The sequence below is a fragment of the Hemicordylus capensis genome, chromosome 3 (assembly GCF_027244095.1).
Source record: "Hemicordylus capensis ecotype Gifberg chromosome 3, rHemCap1.1.pri, whole genome shotgun sequence".
In the NCBI taxonomy this organism is placed as follows: domain Eukaryota; kingdom Metazoa; phylum Chordata; class Lepidosauria; order Squamata; family Cordylidae; genus Hemicordylus; species Hemicordylus capensis.
The window spans coordinates 271,992,568-272,009,962 of record NC_069659.1 but is presented as its reverse complement, the minus strand read 5'-3'; the positions used below and the strand labels follow the sequence as shown (position 1 = coordinate 272,009,962).

The following is a 17,395-nucleotide window of genomic DNA, read 5'->3' as shown; positions in this document are numbered from 1 at the left end:
AGTATATCTGAATAATGAAATGCTAATTGTTTTTTAAAATATAGTATAAAAATGCATATTATGTGACTTTAAAATAGTATATTCTATCTTGGTGATGACATTAATATACCTTTTAAGGAGTTTAATTATTTCTATTAGGATGCTGTAAATTTTGATTTGCTGTTGATAGATTTGATATTTTTTCTTGCCTCACTTTTGATCCTGTAGAGCTGTCCTCCTGTGCCACTGTTCAGGAGCTGACCCGAACCAAACAGGGACCATTTACACTGGAAGAACATGTTCTTTATGAAGACAAATGGACAATTGGTGAAATTGCCCAGTCTCTGGAGCATTGCATGCCTCTTCTCCCTGCAGCACCATCTCGTAAAAAATTAAAGACGGAGTTGTCTGAAGAACACACTGTGAGCTGTGAAGATAAGTGATAAGTCAGGTCAAGGAAAAAGACTGAATGACTGAGGCATTTTAAGATTGCTCTGGGATTGTCTTGTCCTGCCCTGTAAATTTACAGCTCTGCGTGTGGAGGATGACAAATTACAATGCAATGAAAACGATACCTTTATATCTCTTCTGTTCATGCTGAAACAAACACAAAATGATGTCCAGTGCTTTTAATTTCCTCTCTGTCTATGAGGCATTGTAAATGTATTTGTCAGGGAAGCAGACTCATTGCTATACTCATAAAAGGAGCTTGTAGGACACATTTCTAATTGATTCCAGTTTACCATTCATTATTTTTGAGTATGTGATTTGTCTATAGCCATCACGAAAAACAATCAAATTTTTCAACTGCTGTTGTTGGCTGACATGCTGAGGAAAATTACTCAAAGTAGTCCCATTGGAATTAAAAGAACAAGTTAGGCATTGTCTAACTTGTCGTCTTATTTTCAATGGGACTTCTTTGATTAATTTTCTTCAACATGTCAGGATGCTTGGATGTTTTTGGATGTTGAAGTAAACATAATTCCATGCATATAAAGATTAAGGACATGAGATACTGCTTCACTTTGATTTCTTCCTCTTATCCCCATTCTGATTTCTTTAAATAAAAATAACTTTATTCCGTATGAAGTGAGTTTGAAGTCCGGTAGGAAGTCTGAACAATATTATTTTTATTTGCTATAATAAATGCCAAAAAGAGCACAATTTGGATATACATGAGTATTCCTTTAAATTACTTGGAAATGAAGCTCTGAACCTTTTCTAGTCATTAGCAGATAAAGGGAAAGGTGATATTGCCCTCTTTCATATATTTTGTGCTCAATGCAAAGAAGCAACTCCAACAGGCAGTAGCAAACAAAAGGAAGTACACCTTCATACTATGTGTATTTTAATATAGGAAATCATTTGCTCCATAATTTTGAGATGACCACTGTCATAGCTGGCCTCTTAAAATGATTATTAGCTTCATTGGATGTTTTCCGTCTTATCACCCAAACAACCTTCATGTTCAAGGGCAGCATGCCAGTGATTATCAGATGCTAGAGAGACACAGTACTTGGTTAGATAGATCTTTGTTCTAATTCAGGACAAAAATCCAGAACTTCTGCATCAGAAGTTTATTCTAAGAAGTTAGCAAGTCCTCTGTTCTCCTTAGATAGCTCACCAAATCCAGATATATCTCAATCTTAAGAGAGTGCCTTCTTCATCGTGAACCCTTTCGCCTATTAAGATCATTTGGAGAGGTCCGGTTATGGTTGCCACCAACTCATTTGGTGGCAGCTTGGGACTGGTCCTTCACTGTGGCTGCCCCAGGGCTTTGGAATGCACTCCTTACTGAAATAAGACCATCTCCTTCTCTGTTTTCTTTTAGGAGGACCCTGAAGACATACCTGTTTCCCCAGGCTTTTAACTGAAATTCCGTTTTGATGTGTTTTTAATCTATTGTGATTTTTATCTGTTTTTATAGATTTTAAATGTTTTATGTTATATCATGTTTTAATCTGTAAACCACCTAGAGATTTCTATACTAGGCAGTATAGAAATGCAATAAATAAATAAAAAATCTGAATTATTTACAAGGACACTTAAAATTTTTGATAACACAGTTCATGCGAATGTATTTTTGAAAAAAAGCTTACAAATATACTGTGGAATGTAAAAAAGAAATGAATAAAACACAAGGATATCCAAATTCTACTTCTGTATAAAAATAAAAATGACTGCCAATTGAAATGTTAAGTTTCTTCCCCATGAAAAATGACAGCCTTTGTGAAATATGATGAATTGGTTTCAAGTGTGTGCATATTTGAGCATGCTTCCATTAGAGCTTCTGATTGAATGGTGGTTATGGTTATTATTATGAATATTGTGATTGCTGTGCGTATTATTGTATACTGCTTTTCAACAGAAAGTTCTCAAAGCAGTTTACATGCTTCGTGTGCCAAAGGGGCTCATAATCTGAAAAAGAAACACAAGGGTCTTGCATTTATAACCATTGGGGGGATGAATAGGAACAGTTGCTCTGCCCCGCTACCTATGAGAGCGACCACTTTAAAAGGTCCCTCTCCCCCCGCCCCCCGTCTCTGCAGGAGTTGTGTTGATCCCTTCCTTTTCCAGTCCCTGAGACTGCTGGTAAGATCTGGTGCTAGTGAATTGCCAGATTACTTGTTTGCCTTGGGAACAATGAGTACATACAGCTATTAGGTGTCTAAAATTACCAGACTGCATATTGAGCTCTATTTACACATTATGTTCAACACATGTACATCTGTGAATCGTGTATGCATGTACAGATCTGTACGCATTACAGTTATTCACACGTAGGCTCAAAGCACATACAGTAGTACACTTCCTCTTGTGTTTGAAGGGGCCTGTATCCAGGCTCACTTTTAAAATGAATGCATGTACAGTCATTCACACAAAAACATGTACATGTGTACAGATGTCTGTACACATACAACATAATGTCTGAATAGGGCTTTATTGATTAGGGAATTTAGGTAGGATTTGTCTAACAGATTCAAAGATGTCTTTGTTTTCAGAGAATTGACATGTACTATGTTACTGTTGCTAGTTCTGAAGCATACAGTATTCCATTAGCTGCCCAAATCTGTTTTGAATTCTCCACACAATGTATTTATATGCATTACCATGAGTACTCCAAGATAAACATATATACATTACCTGTACCCTGTTTTTTAGTTCCAAAAGATGGTATTAATGCATTGTTAATCTTTACTGGTTCAATGTTGCCATTTTCAGTACTGGAGAGCAGAGCTGATCGAATTGTGAGATACTTGACATGAAACATAATGGCAAAGTCTGTATCGAGCAGGTGAGGATGCAGTCCGCAGTTCAAACTTGAGGGGGGAAGCACTTGGGCAGGAGTGAATACCTGAGTATCAACAGCAAAATGGAGTCTACGAGCACACCTAGACCTCATGCCTAATCCACCAGGGAGATGATGTCCCATTAAAAACTCTTCTTATTGAGACGAGTACAGTAGGTCACCTTCATCCATACACTGCACATTGATTCATAGAGGCAGTTTGCTTTTGGCTCTGCAGAGAAGGAAAAATAGAACTGGGTGGCAGCTACATAACAAAAATGAAACTACATAGTTTCAGCTCAGACCTGGTTTTTTTAATATTAACACGAAGCTGGGAATGACAGGGATTGAATTCAGGGCTTTCTGTGTGCAAAGCGTGTGAGCCAGAATCCTCCCCTAATTTTGAATTTTCTTTAAAAAGAGCGTGGTGTAAAGAGGAAGGAATCTGTTCTATTCTGTCATAATTCTGAACTGCTTCTTCAACTGAACACAAAATTTTAATTTAATTTACATCCCGCTCTTCCTCCAAGGAGCCCAGAGCAGTGTACTACATACTTACGTTTCTCTTTCACAACAACCCTGTGAAGTAGGTTAGGCTGAGAGAGAAGTGACTGGCCCAGAGTCTCCCAGCTAGTATCATGGCTGAATGGGGATTTGAACTCGGGTCTCCCCGGTCCTAGTCCAGCACTCTAACCACTACACCACGCAGGGTCCCCACTCCACCACACTGACTCCATTTCAAATTCAAATACCTCCTTTTGAAGCTTGGTAAACTTTCCTGTGGAGGAAATAGGATTGCACAATAAACTTGATGGTTGCATCCTGAAGCAAGTAGTGTTGTTTCTATTTTATCTGTCAAATTGCTGTGAGTCCTGTCATCACCTTTTGAAAGGCAATACATTACTATTATTGATGGGAAATATATATTAAATAGAACAACTGCCTCTGTGTATTGGCATACATACTTTTGTTGTGGAAATGCAATATCTCTTCTTGCTTGAGTTCTTTGTTACAAATCCTGTATGTACTTAATTTGAATATGCACTGTTTTTCATGGAAGCTCTATATTTTGCACAACAGAAAACATACAGTTGAACAGCGTTGTAATTTGCCAACACTCCAGTTCATTCAAAATTAAAAGCTGAGTAGTTATGTAGCCTCGTGTTAAAAAAAGAAAGATGTAAGTTGATAAAACTGCCATATACTGAGTCAAACCACTGGTCCATTTCAGTTAGTATTTTTATACTGGCTAGCCACAGTTCTCCTTTTTGATGGGTCATTTCCACTCCTCACTAGAGATGGCAAAGTTTGAATGTGGGACCTTCTGCACACGAAGGATGTGCTCTACCATTGAGATGGTTTTCTCCAGAGTAGTGCTTTATTTTCTTCTGATTTAGGAAAGCGCCTTGGTCATCTTCCAAGGAAACTAGGTTCTGCTGCATTCCTCTTCTGCCATAAGACTCTTGCTTGTCTTCTGAAAGTCTGTGTTGAGCCCCAGTTTCGCAAGCTGTTAGGAATGTATCAAGTCCCTGATTGCAATTATGCATTGAATCCAAAGTGCCCTTCCGCAGACGGAAGATGTGGGTTGCGGAAGATGTGGGTTGCACTGTTGGCATAAAAGATTGTGCAAGCTCTGGTGCAAGGGGAAACATGAGAACTCTCTCTACAGCAGGGTTCTTAGATTTGGGTCCCCACATATTGTTGCACTACAATTTTCCCATTATTCCACAAATGCCATTGTGGCTGGAGATGATGGGAGTTGTAGCCCAGAATCTGGGGACTACATTTGAGAAGACCTGCTCTACAACTCCGCCTGCCCCACCCTGCTTTTATAGGAGCTCTGTTCTACCTATTAGCACTGCAGGAAAGGTGCAAACATTTGTTCAACTGCGCTAGTGACTTTCCCCCTTCTGTTTGCAGTTCTTTGGAGTCAACCCAATTTTTGCAAGAATGTCTTAAACCACACAGAGACAGCAATAATGCTCTGGTGAGAATGTATAGAAAATAATATGTTCTTGTAACTGAGAGGATTGCCAGTAGGTACCTTTATCATAGTTGTCTCACTCCTTATGGTGTAGAAGTGGGCACTAAACCGTTTACATGTAGCTGCTTCAGTTGTAACACGTGAAATGCCCTCAAGTACCTTTCCCATCCATGTAATTACTTTTAATTGGAAATGAGAATAAAATCAGTCCTACAGTGAAAGGATAAGTGTGTATTTTTCCAAAGAGAAATTCTCTGGGGCACGTAGTATGAATACTAATTATCTGACAGAACATGAGCTCTTTTTTTTTTCCAGGGATAAAAAGTTTAGCCTTAAAGAGTTACAGCTGGGTGACGCAAATTTGAGTGTGTTCTGTATAATATTGTTCAGAAATTCTGCATGAATTTCAAATAAGTCTGTTCAGAGTTATGCAAACTAAGCCACATTTTAATGTTTTGGTGGAGTTAATTGTATGTAGCCACATTGTTGATAAAGGTAAGTATCTTTCATGCCTTTTAAATCCTGGTATTAATATCAGTTCTAAGAATTATTGATAACTGTATCAGAAACCTTGCTATGAATTACAGAAGTTGCATTTCAATTGCAACATATTTTTAAAAAGAATATTTTGAGTTGAACTTGGATTCATGTTGTCAGTTATTCAAAGGACTATCATGAAATCTTTTTGAGTGTAGTGGAATTAAGCAACATTCAATACTTGTAGGGTGTGCTTGCTGTAGATAACAGACATGGTTCAATTTGTTTGCTCTTCATCTTAAGAAAGAAAAATAACCATTTGTAAAAAGTTGTTTCTTAGTAAGCTTTGGGGGGAAATGTTCAGCCCATAATTTCTCAATATAGAATGCTCCTGATTTTTGAAAATTGCTCATTTTTGTTCAAGCTAGGATACTTGAACAGTTGAATTAATGCTAGTATTTTATTTTGCTGCAGTCTCTGTGTAATTGGGGGCCAAGTGATACTGAGCATCAAGGCCTAGTTAGAACATTATCCCTCTGATGAGATTCACCAAATATGACTAACTCGAACCTAAACATACTGCCAGGGATGTGCATGAACTGGTTCGGCAGTCCTTTTATGGACTGACCTGCAGTATGTTGGTGGATGGTTCAGTATGCATGCAGGCACAGCTCTGGTGCAAGGTCTGGCAGATGGATGGATCGGTGGCAGGGGGAATACCTTTAAGGGGCAGGGAGGGTGCTCTAACCTCCCTCCCTGCTGTGTTTTCCCCCACTGGCACTGTGCCCAATATCACTGTGATGTGCGCGTGCACACTGGGGTGTCAAGAAGGTACTCTCCCACCCTACACAGCGATTCTGGGCACAGCCTGGTGGGGGAAACATGGCAGGGGGTGTTAGAGCATCCTCTTTGCTCCTTAAAGGTAACCCACCACCACCACTGAACCATCTGCCTGCCAGACCTTGCACATCCCTACATACTGCAGGTCATCCTTCCTATGCCAAAGGGATAACATTTTTGACCACTATTTAATAATTAGTTGTTTGGTTGCTATACCTGTATCACACATGCTAAAAACATATGGGTTGAATCCAAAAAACTACCAACTATGTTCTGTTCACAGAATAGGGCTTTCTTGACCTTTTGTTTATGCTTTAGCCCCCAGAACGCCCCAAAAGTTCAGTGAACTTAAAAGATCAGTGGACCCTTGAGAATAGTGTGGGATGTGGTGCAGGGGATGCTGTGAATAGATAGAGGAGTTGGTGAAAATCACAATCTCCCTTGTGTGTGGGGATTTTTGCCTCCCTGTTGTGCAAGGTACTTCTGTAATCAACTCACAATATATATATTTTTAATTTTTTATGTGATTTCTATACCGCCCTTCCAAAAATGGCTCAGGGTGGTTATAGTATACTATAAAATATAGTATTTAGAACCATGTTAAAACATATCATAGAAACTCATTGGTGGCCCAAAGTATCTTGGTGCCTGAGGCAGGACACCATGTACCCTTCTCTTTGTTCAACAGGCGGCAGTGGGAGGCAGGTGCTGCCCTGCTGATGCCCCAGTAATCTGCTGCTTGAGGCAACTGCCTCGCCTCACCTATGGTGCATCATCTCTGTAGATACTGAGTACACAGTAGTGCTCCCTCTTGCATATCTGGGTGAACTCATTTCTTCTTCCACAAGAGCTGGTCTTGTGGTAGCAAGCATCACTTGTCCCCCTAGCTAGGCAGAGTCTGCCCTGGTTGCATTTGAATGGGAGACCACATGTGAGCACAGTACGATATTCCTCTCAGGGGATGGAGCCGCTGCTCTGGGAACAGCAGAAGGTTTCAAGTTCCTTCCCTGGCTTCTCCAAGATGGGGATGGAAGAGATTCCTGTCTGCAACCTTGGAAAAGCTGCTGCCAGTCTCTGTAGACAATACTGAGCTAGATAGACCAATGGTCTGACTCTGTATATGGCAGCTTCCTGTGTTCCATGTTAAGAAGTAAGTATAATGTGGCTAGGTGATGCTACTGTTAGGTGGATCCAGAGCTAGTTGAACAACTGTACTCCTCAATGGTTCCAAACGTACCGCAGGGAGGTATTGAATGGAGTGCCACAGGGCTCTGTCCTGGGCCCTATGGTGTTGGAACAATTTTCATAAATGACTTGGAGGAGCGAGTAAAGGGGAGCTTATCACATTTGCAGATGACGGGTGTGTGTGTGTGTGTGTAATGTAACACATTACAAGACTGAATGAAGATTCAATCAAATCTTGACAGGGTCATAACCAACAACACAAAGTTCAACAGGGTCAAATGTTAAATCCTGCATTTGGGTCAAAAAGCAAATGCGCAAGTAACAGGTTGGGGTAGACCTGATTTGGTGGCAATACATGTGAAAGGGTCTTCGGTGTCCTTGTGGACAGCAAGCTGAACATGAGTGTGTGATGCAGCTGCATTTCCAGGCTGTGTTATCAGAGGCATAGTGTCCGGATCATGAGAAATAAACTGCTGTATCAGTCCCAAGGCCCATGTAGTCCAGCATCCTGTTTTCCCATAGAGGCCCACCAGATGTCTCCGAGAAGCTCACAGGCAAGAGGTAAGGGCATGCCTCCCCTCCTGCTGTTGCTCCCCTGTAATTGGCATTTAGATGCAACTTGTCTCTGAGACTGTTCCCGTGGAACTGGAACAGTCTGCCTTGTGCAGTGATGGACTGTCTTTCATTAGAGGTTTTAATCTAAGGGTTGCACAAGATGCTGTAGCAGTTCTGTGTGCTGAGCAGAGGAGTTGTACTAGACAACCTCTACGGTCCCGTCAAATAATTTCAGTAGGATTTGACTTGGATTCTTACTGTCAATGTTATAATATTGGCTCAATCCTGTTTTAGCACTCATTCCCCACAAATGGAGAGGTAGTTCAAATTGTTCATTCTTGCTATGCCATATAGATATTTTCAGTCCACCCTTCTACTTGCATTGTGCAAAAATGAATTCTTGTGTGAGTAATTCACTCCAAAGCCACAGCACAAGTGAGCCCATCATGAGCAGCACAAAGAAAAGGGGTACAACATTAATCACAGATTGTTTTACAATCTGGGTTAATAGTGGAATGTTTAGGCAAGAAGTTATCTATACACACATTCACTATAAGTAGACAAAATCTGTCAAAAAGAACCCCCGTTTTTGAAAATGTGATGTGATCCTCTGCTCATAAAATTTTCAGTGCCTTGACAGGTGCTTGAGAGCACATTGCTTGCCTGCTTCCCTGATTGAAACACTTTCTTGATGATCCCTGTGAGCAGACTCTTCCCAGCCATAGCTCTTGATGATGTGCCCAGTATGCAGCATAAATCATAACTGGATGCCTCTGTTTGCAAGTGGAGACATTACAGGTGGCCTATTGGAATGCAAAACCTATGGCAGGGTATAGCATGCATAAGGAGTTGAATGGATGAATAGATGAAAATGAAGTGTGTGTGTGTGTGTGTGTGGCTTCATCGTTAAGAGAGCTTCTGCATCCTCAACTCATTACTTTCAAGTGCAGATTTATGGATGCAGGATTGCAGCAGTTATTTGGTGGGGTTGAAGCTCATACCAGTTGGTAGGCTGCTTACCTATCTTTTCTGTTAATCCAGTCTGAAAGTAAAAGAATGATATGCACAACTTATGCTTTGTCTGTAAATACTACAGAAGGTATATTGAAATATATTAACTAAAATTCTGCTTGAGTCTACCTTTACTATATCTTTTGTAAAACCTCTGGAGTGCTACATGTCAATAAGCTGCCACTCAGAGACTGAAATTCAGAAAAAAGATGCATGATTATGCTTTGTGTATAAGCTATAGAAATACTTTGAGTGGAAATGTTGGTAGAGCAATGGTAGCACTTTGAATCTCTATCTAATAACTTGCCTGCATAATTATTCAAATATGCTCTTAGGAGTAAATTTGTGCATTACAGAGATATGAGATATGTAAATGGCTCTTGCTTTGGTTCATTGAAAAGGTAGTTATATTCATCTTCATACTGAACTTCTGGGTCTTAAAATGTTATTTTAAAATGTCCTTGTTGTGTAGAGATGGTAATGTCTGCCCACATCTGAAAGCCAGAATTGTTATGCTAATGCTAAGCTTTCTTGGGACAAGCAGAACTTCTCTCTAGATAATTAACTGAGCAGAAAATGGCTGTGCTGAAATTTCCGAGTTGTGTTGTAGGGTTGAGGGGACAGGCTGTCATGTTTTATTGCCACTAATATCAGTAGAAGTTTCTTATGCAACTGAGCATAACGTTGGTCTGACTATCGTAGGAGCTCAAGGGTATCTGCTGAATGTTGTTAAAATTCAGGTGTTTGTGATTTATTTATTTATTTATTTATTTATTTATTTATTTATTTAAAAAACCCTGAGTTCTTTTTTGTGGTAGGTTCTTATCTAGTAATGCAGAGATGCATGAAGAAGAAGAAGAAAGAAAGAAAGCACGGGGGTGGGGGTGAGGGAGAGAGATGCTAGAAAGCACCCAATTAGTTCTGCTAAGCCTCAAGAAATATATTTCTAGCCTCTCGGCAAGTTGCTTGTCAGAGCTATGTTAATTCAGCCTATAGCTCAGGCTTGGATGGCAACAGTGAATCTTTGCAAACTGAGATATTTCTCTTGCCTATTAGGATAAGATGTGTGTTAAGTGAAAGTACGGGCTAACATGATGCACAGCCTTCCATCGCCCTGACACTCCACCCTGTGGCTACTGTGGAGTCCCAAGGCAGCAATCCTGGGGCAGAGTGTTAGTGGCACGGAAGACTGTGCATCAGGTCAGCCACTATGTTATAGGTAAGGGCATAGATGACTATGGTCATCTTAACTTCTGTGCCATATAAGCTGTAAAGACTTTGTACAGTCTGGTATATGATGATGGCTTTAGAAATGAGGCCATGCATTGCCCTCCTCCTGGCAAGAAGCATTTATCTCTCTTATCCATAAAGAAGGGAAGGATACAACTCGTCCAGAATCATATAGACCAATCTCTCTGTTGAATGTTGATTGTAAACTCTTTGCAGCGATTCTGTCAGGAAGGTTGAGAGGCTTTCTGATTGATATAATACACCCAGATCAAACAAGATTTATACCGAAGAGACATATGGAAGACAATACAATAGACAATATTTCAAAGAAGAGCAAAGCAGTGATGATTTTCCTGGATGTGGAGAAAGCTTTTGATAATTTGGATTGGTCCTTTTTGTTGAAGATTTTGGAAAGAATGAACTGTGGGTCAAATTTCCTTTCATGGATTCAAAGTATTTATTAGGAGCAATCAGCAAAGATAATAGTGAATTGGATGATATTAAAAAATGAGCCATTAACAAGGGTACCAGACAAGGGTGCCCTCTCTCTCCATTGCTATTTATCTTGGCCCTTAACCCTTGGCAAAGAAGATTCAGCAGGAGCAAAGAATTTATGGAATTAAGATGGCAAATCTAGAGCATATAATAAAATTGTATGCTGATTATATGGTTCTTACAATTACTTGACCAAAAGACGCTCTAGATACAACAATGGAACATATAAACCAGTACAGCAGGATCTTGGGATATAAGATTAATAAAAACAAAACACAGATCATTACATGGAACTTACCAGTTATGGAATTACTGTATTTGAAAGATAAGACTGGATTTCAAACAGCAAAACAGGTTAAATATTTGGGTATTAATTTAACAGGGAATAATAAAGACCTATTCAAGAACAATTACTTACCAGTGTGGAATCTTATCTTAGCAGACCTAAATAGGTGGAAAAAAATAAATCGTTTTTGACTGGGGAAGATAGCATCAGTTAAAATGAATATTTTACCAAGAATGAATTTCTTATTTCAAATGATTCTAGTTAAGATAGAAGAGAAGATGTTGAATATGTGGCAGAGGCATATAAACTCCTTTATTTGGGCATATAAGAAACCAAGAATCAAGTTTAGGATTATGCAAGATGCAAAAGAACAGGAAGGATTGGCTGTCCCTAACTTGAAATTATACTTCCATGCCAGTTGTTTGACATGGATTTCGGATTGGATCAAAGAACCATATGGTCCGATTATGGATATGGAGGGATCAGATCTTTCAAATGGGTTACATAAGTTTTTATGGACTAACATGAAAAGAAATGACCAGGACATAAAATCTCACACAATTAGAAATAGTCTGTGAAGTGTTTGGGAGAAGTATAAGAAAAGGATCAGCCTGGATCTATCACCTTTGGCATCTATTTTAAATATTTTTTTCCAAAAAGAAGAAAAAATTAATAAGTTTGATCCTTGGAGAGACAAGGCATACAATATGTAAAGCTTAACTACTGGAAAAACAAATATATTCAAATCCTCACTTTGGAATGGTCTGAGGAACTTTCATGGTTTCAGTATTTACAAATTAGTTCTACAGTGCAGGAAGAAATACAAAGACAAGGTAGTAAACTTAGAGATTTAACGGAATTTGAAGTACTAATAACTAAAAATGTTGATCATTTACTGGGATTGATATATAAGTTGCTGTTGAAATATAATTCAGAAACAGAACAGATAAAAAGACTGCATGATTAAGAGGATGCAAAATTTAAACAGGACAATTGATATCCAACAATGGGAGCATCAATGGAATGTGAATATTAAATTGACAGCAAATAGTACCTTAAGAGAAAATTGGTACAAAATGTATTTTCATTCGTACATTATTCCCACATTGATTAGGAAGATGGACAGTGATTATTCTGGAGACTGTTGGAAATGTAAGAATCATGCAGGGACATTCTATCATATGTGACTTGTGGCAAAGCACAACAATTTTGGGAAAAAATTCAGTCTAAGATGCAACAAATTTTAAATATAAACTTTCCCTATTCACCTGAGCTTTTTTTTTTTTTTGGTTAAATATGACTAAACCTTATATACCTACTAAACACACGGAGTTGTCCTTATATATGATTACTGCTGCCAGGATTCTCTATGGTGCCAATTGGAGATCACAGGTAACCCCGACCTTGGATGAATGGCTATTAAAGCTATGGGAACATGCTTCGATGGCTAAGATTTATTTATTTATTTATTTATTTATTTATTTATTTATTTATTTAATTGTTGCAGTTATATACCGCCTTTCATTAAAAACAATCACAAGGCGGTTTACAAAAGTTAAACATACAATAAAATGACAATAAAAGTATTAAATATAATAACATAATATAATAACTAAAAATATAAAAACAAACCAAATTTAAAATCTATAAAATACAAGCATAAAAATGATACACAGATAAAAACACATAGAAGCCTCAATAAAAACAATTATGTAAAAGCCTGGATAAAAAGCCAAGATTCAACAAGCTTTCTAAAAGCTGTAATGGAGTCTGAGGAGCGAATAGCCACTGGGAGAAAATTCCAAAATCTGGGGGCAGCAACAGAGAAGGCCCTGTCCCGAGTGCACGACAGCCGGGCCTCCCTCATTGTCGGCACCCAGAGCAGAGCCCCCTCAGATGTCCTCGTTAAGCGGGCAGCAACCCTTGGAAGCAGGCGGTCCCTCAGGTAACCCGGGCCCAAACCTTTAAAGGCTTTAAAAGTCAAAACCAGCACGTTGAATTGGATCTGGAAACGAATTGGCAACCAGTGCAACTCTTTCAGAATGGGTGTGATGTGCTCCCATCGGGCAGCTCTTCAAAGGCAGCCCCACGTAGAGCGCGTTAGAGTAATCCAGCCGTGACGTGACTAAGGCATAGGTAACCGTGGCCAGATCTGCCTTCTTGAGAAAGGGACACAGCTGGCGCACTAACCGAAGCTGTGCCTTTATCACTGCTCCTTTATGGAATACCTCAGATGAAATATTTGCATTAACCTGGGAAACTTTCATAAATTACAGTTTTTCACAGGGTCAACATCCACACCCAAAATTTCTATAATATAACTTATATTATGTAACTTATATAACTTAACTTAATATAAGCTAGGGACATCACTATATTTTGTAGCAGTGAGTTCTACAAATGCATTACACATTGTGAGGAAAGGACTGTATTTTGCCTGTCATGAATTTACTGACAATTGATTTCATTGGGTGCTTCTGATTTCCAGTAATTTCTCTAATTAAAGCATTGCTTTGCAACTAAATCAAGTTTCTGTATAACCTAATATGGGAGATTCAACGCAGTAAAGAAGGGAAGGAATCAAGATAGGGGAGGACTCCTAGCAACAGTTGCTAACAGGATGAGAATACTGGATTTTTGTGAACCGCTAGAGCCTTTGGAGTCAAATTGAATCAATAATAAATACAAATATAGAATAAATATTCATAATTTGAGAAATGAATGGTGGAGGTGCTAAATATTTTTAAGTTGCACCAAAAGCAGTCAACCAGGAGGATAAGATTAATATCCCAGAGCCACAACCTGGGCATTGCCGATGAGAAGGCTTTGTCCCATATAGCCAATGACCATCCTTCTAACAGAGGAAGACTATACAAGAAGGCTCCTGATGACTACAGGGAATGGGCATAGGAATATAGTAAGCTGCCATATACTGAGTCAGACCATAGGTCTATCTAGCTCAGTATTGCCTTCACAGACTGGCAGCGGCTTCTCCAGGATTGCAGGCAGGAATCTTTCTCAGCTTTATCTTGGAGAAGCCAGGGAGGGAACTTGAAACCTTCTGCTCTTCCCAGCGTGGCTCCATCCCCTGAGGGGAATATCGTACAGTGCTCACACTTCTAGTCTCCCATTCATATGCAATCAGGGTGGACCTTGCTCAGCTAAGGGGACAAGTCATGCTTGCTACCACAAGACTAGCTCTCCTCTCCTAGACCAGCTCTGCTTTCCTAGCAGATTTATAGCGTGGGAGATGGCCCTTCAGGTATCTTGGACCCAAGTCATCTAGGGCTTTAAAGGTGATACCAAGCCTTGAATTTAGTCTGGAAACTAATTAGTAGCCAGTGCAATTGAATTGAAGCAAATATCAATATCATTTTTGTTTGAAGGGTGTGTGTGTGTGTGTGTGTGTGTGTGTGTGTGTGTGTGTGTGTGTGTGTGTGTTTGATAGATGGTCATGATTCAGTTTTAAGACATAACTATAGACTTGTGTTGATTTAAAATGCAATTTGGATTTATTTTTAGAGAGACACTATAATTGAACTTCTAAAAGTTTACAGAAAAGTTTAAAAACTAACATTTAAATAAATAAAAATGATCAATTTCTATCCGGTTTGCACTTAATGATGTGTAAAGAGTCAGGAGACACACCTACAAAGCAGCACTCTGATTCCAAGTAACAGGAGATAGGTCCATGTCCATTGTGATCTTATGTGGGAATAGGATTATTGTTCCTTGGCTGGGCTCTGTTTTCTCTGTCCTGGCACAGAAGCTGATTAGGATATAATCATGTCAAGGTTAAGTTCTGATGAACCATTCAGAAGATGTTCATGTGTGATGGGGTGGGGGTTTCATGATTGCAGATACTGGCAAATATCCACTAAGTGCTACACTTCAGATTTGTCCAAAAGGAGATATCCACACTCAAAGATGTGAACTGTCAGGGGAAAGAAGCTGTTAAGAAACTGAGCTAACATCACTGGACTGGAATTAAGTTTTGGTTGTAAATACAATCCTGATAACTGTGAAATAGTCAATGGTGGCTGTGACATTTTTATAGCAGTGTTTCAGGGGTTTATTTGAAGGCGTGAAATGTGCAAAAGGAATGCAAAATCAAAGACATCTTGCCTTGCAGAGGTTAGCATGATCAGGAATCTTGGAAGGGTCTAGACGAAATCTGGAATTTTTAAAGCTCAAGAAATACTGTTTTCCTACTGTCATTAAACAGAGTGCTTTTCCACACAGATGAATAATATATTGGCTAAGATTGATTGGTGTGAACACTTTAGGACCCTTGCCTTTGTCCTAATAAGCTGAAATGTGAGAGATGCTTAAATCTTCCCTCATCCTGCTTGTGATATCAGTTGAAGAATGGTTGAGATAATTGTCCCTTTCCTTGAAGAAAGGCAGTGCTCAGTTGATGTTCTTGAAGGTACCACATTTTCATGCATGAACTCCCACAATCAGTAAGTTGGAACCATTCCTGAATGAAAGCAGAGCTAGAGATGGCTCCATAGGTCTTGCCCTAGGGACACGATACTCTGGGGGCACCAGAAAGTCAGTTTTCTCCAAAACTGGTCATTCCAATGGGAACTGGAAGGTGTCAAGCCTAGGAGCTCCTGAGGGATATATCCATCCCACAGCAAGGTTTTGCCCGAGACCCTAGATAAGTGCTGCCAGTTGAACCATATGAGGGTACTCAAATTTGGTTTTTTATGTATATATGTGTACACACACACACACACACACACACACACTCTCTTAAATGTTAGTTATGAAATAGGCTATTCCAGTCATTGGCTCACACCCAGATTAAGTTTCTCATCAGCAGTCTTATTGAAATCAATAGGGCAAGTTTACTTCCACTATTAATTTCAATTTGAGTACTAATGAATAACTTAGATTTGATGTGAGTAACTAGTCTTGAATGCTTGATGAGCCAATGACTATTAATATTTTTGCTCTCCCTGAGCTGAAATTTGTGACAGGAGTATGCTTGTCAAAAATGGTTGGGACCCCTGGTCAGGGGGCGTATCTAGGGTGAAGCAGGCAGTGCATGTGCCCCGGGCGCCACCTGAAGGGGTTTTTTTTTTTTTTGCCATTTTAAAAAATAATTTTTTAAAATGGCCACCAAAAACAAAATGGCCACCACATATGTTCCACCTCACAGATGCCATTTGAGCATGCACGGTGGCCATTTTATTTTTGGTGGCCATTTTAAATTTAAAAAAAAAAAAAGGCCACCACATGTGATCAAATGGTCCCTGTGAGGCCCTAGGCCTTACCAGGCTTTACAGAGGCCATTTGAGCATGTGTGGCAGCCTCCAAAATAGACACCACACCAATCTTTGTAGGCCCCAAAATCAGCCCAGGACAGGCTGCAGCGGTGAACTAAGAGGCCAGTGGGGGAAGGGGGAACCTTTGCAGATCCCTCCGCACAGCCTTTAGGAAGCCCCCAGAAGGGGCTTCAGGTATTTTTTTTTTTAATTAATATAATATAAGTAACTGTACACATATTCAGTTTGGCACTATGTACAGAGAATCAGGGCTTGTGAATACTGAGCTGAAGCTTATGAGCTAGGATTGTATTCATTTGCTCTTACTTTGCTTCTTGTGATAAGTGAGTTAAATGCGATGTCTTAATAATATGGCTATTAATCGTGAGTTTGACTTTGAATCAGTGTGAAATCCTTAGTATTAAGTCCACTGGGAGTTTCTTGCTCTCTTTCTTTCATTTTAACTGGCTTTCTGAAATACTAGAATATATTCCAAGCAGTGACACAGTTTACTCTGCATGTCCTTTAATTATTTTCAGAGTATCCAGGAAAAGCCAAATTCTCCATTTATTTTTAAAACTTATGTAATAGTGATGCTACAATGCATAGTAGAGAATTAGACAGGCATTTCTGTTTAGTTTTCCAAGTATACCTCCACGTGGTATTTGGGTATTTCATGAGCCCCAGCATATTGAAATTTGTCGTTTTCCAGCATTTTCTGGTCTGGTTACGTCCACTGCTAAATAGTTTTTGAAAGATTAAAAGATTAACAAGCTTGACTTGTATTTTTG

The 17,395-nt window shown here is 39.3% G+C and overlaps 1 protein-coding gene across 5 annotated transcripts in view; it reads left to right on the top strand.

Annotated features, from left to right (window-relative positions):
• The window catches only part of TRUB1 (TruB pseudouridine synthase family member 1), a 62,115-nt gene extending 56,699 nt beyond the window's left edge, over window positions 1-5,416 (top strand). For 4 of the 5 annotated variants that reach the window (XM_053312021.1, XM_053312019.1, XM_053312023.1 and 1 more), the window contains exons 8-9: window positions 208-401; window positions 1,811-5,416. In XM_053312021.1, coding sequence (XP_053167996.1) covers window positions 208-401; window positions 1,811-1,849 — 233 coding nt within the window. In that variant the 3' untranslated portion in view covers window positions 1,850-5,416. Of the gene's footprint in view, window positions 1-207; window positions 1,144-1,810 lie in introns of those variants that run through there. The other variant, XM_053312020.1, reaches the window with a different exon arrangement.
• Window positions 5,417-17,395: the final 11,979 nt, after the last annotated feature.